General features: G+C 31.8%; 1 protein-coding gene across 1 annotated transcript; it reads right to left on the reverse strand.

The window, feature by feature from the left end:
* Nucleotides 1-2,586: 2,586 nt before the first annotated feature.
* Nucleotides 2,587-3,195, reverse strand: LOC104238175 (uncharacterized). Its single transcript, XM_009792472.2, has one exon. It carries the CDS (start codon nt 3,193-3,195, stop codon nt 2,587-2,589), a length of 609 nt encoding a protein of 202 aa, XP_009790774.2.
* Between the last annotated feature and the right edge of the window lie 8,004 nt (nt 3,196-11,199).

Below are 11,199 nucleotides of genomic sequence, written 5' to 3' on the forward strand. Positions count from 1 at the left end.
GAATATGACCCCTTTATGTATAGGGGAAAAATAACTTAGTCACCAAGTAAAATCCCTAAGATCTCTCTAAAATATAGACATTCACCATAAATAAAATTCTATTTATAACAAAGGATTATATTTTAATCTTTTTACTTCCTTATTCCATAAAGGCTCAAACATGCCGCTAAACTTAGCGAAGCGGCTCAAATACGCCATTGAATATGATTTTGTAGTTGGTAATGGCATATATGACCCAAAAATAGTAACGTCGGTGGCAATATTTATGTTCAGCTTTTAACTATTAACAAGTGGCACGGATAGGGGGCCAAATGATTTCGTCTTTGCAAATTTATTTTTAATTTTATGATTTAACCTTTTTTAATACACATGATAAATTTATTTTTACACACAAAAAATCTATCTTTTACTTATAAGAGAATTTAAAAAAAATATTTTCTCAAATTCAACACTTATAAATTAATGACCCATTTCCTTAGGCGATTTCGTTAAATTCGCTGGCATAATTGATGAGCCTTTTCCCTTCTTTTAAAGTGGCATGTGACAGCGTAAGTTGGCAAACCAGATCCAAAAAATTCACTCAATATTGTTTGTTAGAATTAGGGTGGTTCAAAATCAAACTGTAATTATTAATCGAATCGTAATTTTTTTTTATTGATTTATTGGTATCAGATTATTGGGGTAATAGTTGGTGAATAAATTGAAATTTTATAATTAATTGCTTAACGGTTTGAGGGCAGATTACTTTTTATTTTTTATTTTTTTATAAACCGTTAATCCGTTAAATTTTTTTATATTTATATACCCTCGATGTATATAAAGTACTACTTGAAACCTTAAATCCCTAATTTCTCAATTCAACACCGGCAGTAGTCATCTCCCTCGCCAGTTAGCTCTTCAAAGTTCAAACATGCATTTGGCGAGACATGGATTTTTCTATGAGATGAGAAGGAGATTTGTCTGTGCATTAGTTAACTAACTTTTTCCCTCGTAAAAAATATTTTTTTCTTTTAATTGCATTGTCAATTTTTTTTACCCATACCACATACTTATTTACTCTCCCTTGTATTGGATATTGCATGTCAAATAGATTAGAAAATATTATATTAATAAATCTGAGCATAAATTTTTCCTTATCTTTACTTTTCTTTAATTGTCTATTTGATTTAGCCGATAAACTGCCCGATAATCACTAATTCGAAACCAATCCGCTTGATGTCTTATTGGTTGGCTAGCGGATTACTATATTTTAAATCGATAACCGATAAGCCGAACCGTTAAACTTAAATATCCGTCCCATAAGCACCCCTAGTAAGAATAACACTAGTCTACTAATTATATTTAGTACTGTATTCACTAGGTGATTACTGTCATTATTTACAATTAATAACCCTATTGATATTAAGCTACATGTTGCACGTGACAACCTAGGATGGTAAATCAGATCATTGTGTAAAAAAATTCACTCAATACTGCTGGCTATAATATAATAGCACCACTCTACTCTCTAGTACTGCACTTACTATGCAATTAATATCACAATTTACATTTGATAAACCCTAGTAATATAAGCTACACGTGATCACAACCTTGATTGGCAAATGAATCTTTATATATAAAAAAAGTCAATATTGTTGATTGGAATGAGACCACGCAACTGTCTAGTACTGCAAAGTGCTAACATAAGCATATATTTAAATTCTGCCACATTTAATGTTGGTTAGTTGATAATAATCATTATTGTGTCATAATTTCGATGAAAGAGAGAAATACTTGATAAATAATACATGTTTACTATTTAATTTATTTTAGGAATAATGAATAAAGTATTACCTATGTTTTAAGAAAATTATCAATTTTCATTTTTCAATATTCAAACTGACTAACATTTTTAAATTGATCCTTTTAATGTAATTAAAGAATTTTATTACCAAGTAAGGAATATGTCCAGCTCAAAAGGGTGAAAAGCATGCTTAATTTTATTCTTTTAATTTTGATATTAAAAGTTGAATTTTACAGTTGTTTTTGTGTATCTAATATCCAAAATTTAGTTTAAAGCGTATTTGCTTAGTTCCATTTAGGTATTGAAATATTGATACCAGTTTATTCTCATTGAGCAAAGATGTCGACCAAATCCAAACTGGATATATACAAGAAAAGCACGATACAACATAGAAAGTGAACTTGAAATCGAAGACACAAATTACTAAAACAAAACATAAGAAAGAATAGAGGCTTCCTCCCTAAATATTGTTTCTATTATATAGAAGAGCCATAATGGTCGACCAAGGGTATTTCAGTAATTTCATAACTAATCTAAATTTAATCTTTTCATGCGCTATCATATTTTGAATAGTCTATTATGTCCTTATGATTATTAATGCATGCGGCTCAGAGTTGGATTAGATAGTCATTCCACCCAGACAACCTGTCAGCTTTTTCTATTAGTAAGCTGACAATTTTTTAGTTTTTTGGTAATTAAATCTTTCATTTACTGGGAAAAATATTTACAAGTAAATCAAACCCTTACATAATTGCCTATCAAACTAATTTCACCTCATATCTCCTATGTAGTGTCTACATCTATTACACTGAATACCAATTTAAACTATGCAAAATTTTCTCTATTTTCCTGTTGCTACGACAGTGTATCTCTTGGACTATCATCTTGCAAACTGTCTCCCATCTTCTCGTCTTGGTTTGAAAAATTCTATCATTTCTTTCCTGCCACACATAGTAAATTGTTGCTTCTAGTACCATCTTGTATAATTCAGTTGTTGCATTTCTTCTTTTGGCCAATTTCTCTGCCCATTTTAGCTCCTCTTCCCATCCTTGTACTGGTCTGTCAATGCCTTGCCACTCTAACAGTTTACTCCACAGTGCTTGTGCATATGAACACTTGAAGAACAAGTGTTGTATGGTTTCCTTTTCATTGTTACACATGATACAATCTTGATCAACTGCCACTCCCCATCTTTGCAATCTATCCTGTGTATATAATCTTCCATGTGCTGTCATAGTTAGTACAAAGTTCCATCTGGGACATCCTCCATTGTGACAAACTACTTTCCTCCAACTTACTTTCTCAAACATACCTCGCAGCCTATGATAAATTTGTTTGATAGAACAACTATTCATATTTGTAATATCATCCTGGCTGAATCCTGCTTCCATCATAGTCCTTTGTGCCTTCATGATCTTGCCTACCATCCATGAAGCTTGCTTTAACTGTACTGTCCAGATATTCCTTCCTCTAATGTAATAACCATGTACCCATTGTACCCATAGCTTCTTCTTCTCTTTACATAAGTTCCAAAATTACTTACATATGGCAGCTTTGTTCCAGATTGCTATATTCATGATATTGAATCCACCTGCTGACTTAGGAAGACATACTTTCTCCCATGCTAATAGAGCTTTTTTGATACTTTACCTTCTCCAGTCCATAGGAAACTCCTACATATTGCCTCAATAAGTTTTGTGATCTTCTTTGATAGAACAAATATTTGGGCCCAGTAGGTTTGGATGGAGAACAGAACACTTTTTATGAGTTAAATCCTTCCTGCATAGGACAAGAATTTTGCAGTCCATGAGGTAATTCTTCCCATTATCTTGTCAATGAGTGGTTGGCACTGTGCTATAGATATTCTTTTGGAGCTCAGTGGTGCACCAAAGTATCTGACTGGTAGAACTCCTCTCTGAATTCCTAGAAATGCTAGGATCTCCTCATGCTCTTCATTTGTGACTCCTCCAAAGAAAATTGAACTTTTGTTTTTATTTATCTGCAATCCAGATGCTCTTGAGAATTCCATAAAGCATTGGAACAATATTTTAACTAATCCAATGTCTCCCATGCAAAACAATAATAGATCGTCAGCAAAACCAAGTTGCAAGATTTGCATCTTAGCACACTTGGGGTGGAAGTTGAAGTTTGGGATTTCAGCCAGTTTCTTTAGTTTCCTTGTCAAGTACTCCATTGCAAGCACAAATAGAAATGGTGACAGAGGGTCCCCTTGCCTTAATCCTTTCCTAGCATCAAATGGCTTAGTTAGTGCACCCGTTATCATGATTGTGTATGTGATAGTTTCCATACATGTCATGATCTATCTTATAAACTGCTCTGGGAATGCTAATGCTTGTAATATCTGCTTTATATAGCCCCACTCTATTGAATCATAGGCTTTTTGCATATCCAGTTTCATCATACATCTAGGTGACACCCCTTTTCTCTCATATCCTTTCACAAGTTCATGAGATAGGCCTATACTCTTTAATGTTTGTAGGATTTTTGACTTTAGGAATCAAAGTAATTGCTGTGCAATTGATAGGCCTATACATTTGAGTTGATTCAAAAAACTCCAACACAACCTTTGTCACATCCTGACCAATGATTGGCCAGGATTTCTTGAAGAAAATAGCATTTAGACCATCATATCCAGGGGCTTTTAGGTCACTAATATCCTTCATTGCTTCCCATATTTCTTCCTTGGACACTTGTTTGATAAGTTGCAGTTGTTGTTCCCTATTCAAGACTGCCCCCATTCTCATATCATTTGGATTAATAGCTGGAAGGCTATCTGTTCTTGAGCCCAATAGTTTCTTATAGTACCCCATGATTTCTGCCTCTATATCTTCCTCCAGTACTAGCTGATCCCCCATGTCATTTTTTAGTATCTGTATTCCATTCAAATTACTTCTATTATTCATTTGAGCAAAGAAATAAGCTGAGTTTGAATCCCCCAGCTTCAACCATTGCACTCTTGATCTTTGTCTATATATGCTTTCCTCAATCAGTACCCATTTTTCCAGCTCATCCTTAAATGTTCTTTCCTTCTGAATTAGGTCTAGTCTCTGTAGATTGGAACTCATTTCTTCCTGAACTGCCTGAAGCTCTTCCCTGATCCCTTTTATTTTCTCATCTACTCCTTTGTAATGTTTTGTGTTGATCTCTTTCATAGCCTCATTTACCTTCTTTAGCTTATTCCATACTACTTGCATCATACCACCAGTACTCCCTCCTTCCCAGTCTTGTTCCACTTTCTGTATGAATTGGTGGTGATCAGCTATACAATTGAAGAATCTGAATGGTGTATTCTTCTTCCCCAGCACTTGTGTTATCATTAGCCTTAATGGTGAATGATCAGACACTACTGGCTCTAAGACCTGCACTTTCATATTAGGCATTATCATTATCCAATCTGCATTTACTATACCCCTGTCTATTCTACTATAAGTGTGATTATTAGTCCATGTATAACTCCTTCCCACATATTGTAATTCATGCATCCCTGTATCAATCATGAATTCCTTAAAGTCTCTTGTTTCTATATCTTGATCAGACACTGCTGACAAATTTTTGCTATTCTCCAATGTTAAAGTTTCATATTTTGCATTCCTCCTCGGGCGCTCAATTTGCACCCATCTTCACGCGCTCAACAAGCAATGGTCCTCACTTGAGTTTTGATTCTACGTGCTATGTTTATTCATGAAACTTCATGAATAAAATCATAAAGAGATCACTTAAGTACTATTTAGAAAAGCCATAGAAATATCACCAAATATTAATAAGTCGGCGAATGAGACTGTTTCTTAAAAAATTTTCAAAGACGAAACAAGCTTGAAAAAAGGAAGGTTAAAACTAAAGATCACTACAGGATGAAAGTTCAATGGAGGCTAGAAAGTTGCATCATATAAAATATTCACGTCCTATATAAGTTTTAGAGTAACTAAAGAAAACAAAGAAAATTCTGAAAACTAAAATATTTAGAAAAGGAAAAGCTCCTTCTTTTCCATCATATCCAGTGTTGTATTCTATAGTAAAATTCTTAGGGGTCATGTTCGTGTATCCTAATTATTAATTTGGTTAGACTTAAAAGTATATACGGATGCAAGATTGGCAATCACGAACCATTATAAATATTTGAGTTTAACAAATTCACACAATGCAATTAATTATAAAAATATGTTTCGGTCAAAGTTTCACCGAGTCTCTTTTTCACAATATTCAAGCATATAAAACTTTACAAATTGTAGTAATGTAAAAAATATTAGGACATAAAAGTACTCTATAAGAACTACAAATTGCAGTACTTGTATTCAAATCTTTGACAGAGCATTTTGCATAGGACATAAAAGTATGTGCCTAGAAATAAGTTTTTAAACATTTTTCACTTTCTTTTAATTGTTACGATATTCTTTATGCACCTTCACCCCCCCCCCCCCCAAAAAAAAAAAAAATTTTTTTTTGAAAGAAAAAGGAAAAAAGATCTTGAATGGTAATTTTGTGGTATTTTATTATGAACTTCTGTTATATTTTTAATTTTTGAGGTGGTATATTATTATTAAAGGAGTAGAATAGTTTCACACATTAACAAACTTAACATTAAGATGATATATAGTCAAGCAACTAAGTACGAATTTCTGATTCGTTTAATATTAAGTCGAAGAATTTTTTTTGGCAAAAGCCTCTACATTTGAATTGATTAAAAAAAGAGGCTCAGTTAATATAAATGAGTAAATATCACGTTTGATGCTTTTCAAATCACTTTGGTAGACTCTTTAGGAATTTACAAGAGAGAAGTTTATTTGTATAAAATTTTTGAAAAGGTTTTATAGCATATAAGTTGTTACCTTAGGTTATTGTAGCTTAAAACTTTTTAGCATGCTCCAGAAAGTCTCATTTTTCAGTAAAAAGGGACCCCATTTTAAAACGGTCATTTTCTTCAGAATCGCTCTGCTGGGAAATTTTACTCAGAAGACTTGATATTTTTTTTGGGGGGGGGGGGGGGAAGGTTTCATTAAAAGGTTTACCTCTATGTAATTTAATAATAAAATTATTTACCTAGACTTCATTTGTCCAGACTATAATTTGTCGCCTTCCTACAAAAAATATTGAACTACGCTAAAGTTAATTATAATTTCATACGTTAGCGTCATTTATTTATCTAATAATGTTGATTTGCCGAATTACTATCTTGATATTCTAATGTAACTTCATGTCATTTTGTGTGCTGACTTTGTTTTTCAATTACATAATATAATAAACATTGTAACTTTTAGTATGCATTTGGACAATATTTACTTGAAGCTGCAAAATAATATTTAAAAGTTTGGTTAATTTGGACATGTAATTTGTCAACTTCAACTTGTAATATTATTTGCAGAATAATGTATGTGTTAATTTTTGGTTCGTTATTTATACTTCGAACATTGAAATAGAGAATTTAGAATTAAAATTGTTTGAAAAGTATTTCTAATCAAGTGAAGTTTATGTCCAAACACAATTTAATTTTTCTTTTGAATTTAACTTTAAATAACAGAATTGAGACTACACTTATATAACTAGACAAGATTTAAAAAATATCTACAGAATCTTAGCATCATTTATTGAATAACAAATGAGGCAGCAAAAATACTATATTAGTAGCAATTTCCATCTTGTAGTCAATCAAATCCCAACAAACCTCCTAATTTATCTCCTAATTAAACTTCCCGATAATAACCTTCTATACATGATCTCGGTCTTTTCAAGCAAAACTAGACATACCATCAAAGGAAGACACAAAATAATCTGCACTATTGAAGGCATTTCCTTAAACTTCCAATTAAGTGAATTAGTATATTATGGGCATATTGTAGGTTTGTGATTGTTAATTCAGTATGCGTAGAAAATTATATACACGACATAATAATGGTATATCATACATTAATTAGTATTTGTTTAGTTATGTATGAATATATAATTATATTATATCATGTATTAAGGGTATATTGTAGATTTTTATTTTTTTAGTTAAGTGTGTAATAATTATATACACATTATAATAATGGTATAACGTACATCGCATTTGTTTATTTATGTGCACATACGTAATTATATACATGGTATAATAAAGATATTCATGGTATAATAAAGATTAAAAAATTAGGTTAAGAATTTTTAAAAAACGGAGAATGTCAGTAGCAAGAGAAATTAGATTTAGGGTGAATTCGAAGGAAATATCAGATATACTTATTAAATCAATTGTATACTCAAAGTCAGTATTTTGATCGAGTAAATATCATTTTGGTTAAAATTATCTAATAATCGATTATAAATAGTAAGAAAGAAGAACTAAAATACAAACCAAACCTGCATGTCTAACCATCACTATTGTCAAGCACTTTCATAATATTTTATTAATAGAGAAACGGAAATGTATTAATGAGGATGAAAGAGAAATGTATATGCATTTATTAGAATATAAACTAATTCCTTAATTAGTAGTCTTTCATTAACCGTAAGTACTATTAGAATATGTCATAAGTGCAAATGAATTTATCAATTTTGAAAAAAATCAAAGGCTGTGCTATTTATTTAAATAGTTTTATATATTTTCCTCACAATGTTAAAATTTCTAAATTAATTTTATCGAATAACACAATGTAACACAAATTGTTGGGCTTGTACTAGCACGGGCCAACAACAGTCTAAATAAGAAATTAAATGTATTCAGGAAATGAGTTTCAAACTGTGATGCTTGCTTCCTTTTATAATAATAATAATAATAATAATAATATCCACCACTGCAGCAGCCACAAGGTTGGCATATAGGGGACATGCATGTGACTAGTGCTAGGGGGGTTGACTTTTTGTTGGGAGACGTTAAAATATAGTCAGATTTACAACTGGTCGTCAAAAATGGCTCAGTTTCAAAAGTAATCGAAGTTTAACCACTTTTTATGTAAAGATAAATCTGAGCGAAAACATTGTTCAAAACCCGAAAAATACACTAGTATATTATGCTGGAACTGCTGGAGTTCCAACATAAGTATACTTGAACTCCAGCATATTATGCTGGAGTTCCAGGATAAGTATGCTGGAACTCCAGAATAATATGATGGAGTTTCAGCACAAGTACACTAGAACTCCAACAAAATATACTGGAGCCAACAAAGTATACCGGTCCAGCATAATATACTGGAGTTCAACCGGTTTATGTTACAGCAAAATAATGGCTATTTTTTATTGACTTGATAAACACTGGTTATTTTTGAATGACCAGTCCGAAAACTGGTTATACCGTACTATTTTTACCTTTTTGTTGGTTGAAATGAAAATGTTTTTATTCAACTAAAATAAGTATATATACACAACTAGCTCAATTGGACTAAAAAGCTACTTCTTAGAAAAATAACCAAATTAAAACCTATAAGACTAGATTACTCACCTACCAGTAGGAGTGGCAAACAGTGGGGTCAGGTCGGGTGGGATATGGTTTGGGTCGAAATCGGGAAATGAAAAAACAGATAAATTATCCGATCCGATCCATATTTAGTACAGATAAAAAATGGATTAACCAGCGGATAATATGAGTAACCATATTATCCATGACTTCTTGCATATGATCATTTTTGGGAGAATTCTTAGCTTCCCTAACTTGAGAAACTCCCAGTTTGAGGCTTTACAAATGTAAAAGTTAGACCCACTGGTTATCCATTTTCTAAATGGATAATATGGTTCTTATCCATATTTGACCCGTTTTTAAAAAGTTCATTATCCAACCCATTTTTAGCTGATAATATGGGTCGTTAACTGTTTTCTTTTAGCCATTTTACCACCCCTACCTACCAGCAGCTTAGGCTTATCACCTTACGAGAACGGGTATAAGTCTAAAGGGTCACTTGGTCGGATGCATTAGAAAAAATAATGCAAGCATTACTAATCTTTGCATTACTAATACACCTTATTCAGCATTATTCTTGTACGACCCCTAAGCCTCTTCATTTAGAGGCATCCAGACTCGTTCAAATTGGAAAACTATTAAGCTGGTTCAATGTATTTCTCCATTTACAATTGCCCATTTGCCCTGCCAAACTATATGTAGTTGTAATACTATTCTTGAAATCTCCTGGATTTTCTTTCAGCCTACTTGTAGGATTATACTGGATTATTGTTGTTGTATATCAGATACTTTTATCAAGTGAAACCAATCAAACGCCTCAATCCCAAGTTAGTAGAAATTTATGTCTCAATCTCAAACTAATTGGATTCAGTTAACCAGATTTATAGCAAAGACTTTTTTGATCAGTTTGCGTATTATTGGAATATATATGTCCCAAAGCAGAAAAAAGAAAACAACACAACAGAGTACAATGGAAGAACTAATTGAAAAGGTAAACAAGCCCACTAATTAAAAGATTAAAATAGCAACAAAAAGTAAAAGCACAGGCGATGAACAGATTATGATTTAGCAGAAAAGATAACACAACAAACATTAAATGTTATGCTAATAGATTTTCTATATGGCCCCTATTTATACATACAAATATATATGATATAGGAATGGTTCAATGCGAGAAATATTTGACTGAATTCTTGTTTACGAAGTTGCAGCTATCCATTACAAAACAAAGAATTCTGTTCTTACATGTAATTATTCAAAACCCAAGTAGGCTTATAAATCAGAGATCATGATATGATCTAGTGTTCTTGGGTCGTCTCAGACCTTCTAATTGGTATTTATCTCGAAAATATTTGGAAATATACCTACAAGGTTTGCTTGTTACTAATATAATCTAGACTCTCTTCTTCTTTAGATCCCTTGTTTCAGTCCGATCGTAATATTGATCGTGTGAGGAAATGAATACATTTATATACTATTTAATCTTTTATCTCACACACATTTGGCAAAAACCATAAGCAAGACAGTCAGTTAACATATTAGAAAGTACACTCAGAGAATGAACATTCTCAAGTAGTTTCTATTTTATCACCTAAAAGCAAATATAGGTAAATTATTAGTAATTTTTAAGGAAATAAGGCAGGCACCGAACTACAACTGTTTTAATTTTCAACAACTACAACAGGGTAAACTATAGTGTAAAATTTCGTTAACTCCAACAACAAAGATAGATTTAAAAAAAGGCAAAATCACATAAATCATTAGGCAATGAACTTGCATATAAGAATTAATAAAAGAATCCCCAATTTCAGACATAATTGACCATTGAGTAATGATAAAGTATCCATCTTTAACAATAGCAAAAAGTGAAAATGAAGAGGAAGGAAAAATAAACCGCAGGAAATTCATTGAAAATCCACATCTATAAATGCCCTCTTGACAAACAAAATAGTAGTATATATAACATTTTGATCAATCAAAACAACTATAAAAACCACAAAAAAACCAAGTAAAAAAGACAAAAAAATTAGAAGAA

Source organism: Nicotiana sylvestris, chromosome 8 (genome assembly GCF_000393655.2).
Source record: "Nicotiana sylvestris chromosome 8, ASM39365v2, whole genome shotgun sequence".
NCBI lineage: Eukaryota > Viridiplantae > Streptophyta > Magnoliopsida > Solanales > Solanaceae > Nicotiana > Nicotiana sylvestris.

What these genes read in the sequence shown, in the direction of transcription:
- LOC104238175 (XM_009792472.2), bottom strand. Translation starts at nt 3,195, where the DNA reads ATGAAGGCACAAAGGACTATGATGGAAGCAGGATTCAGCCAGGATGAT.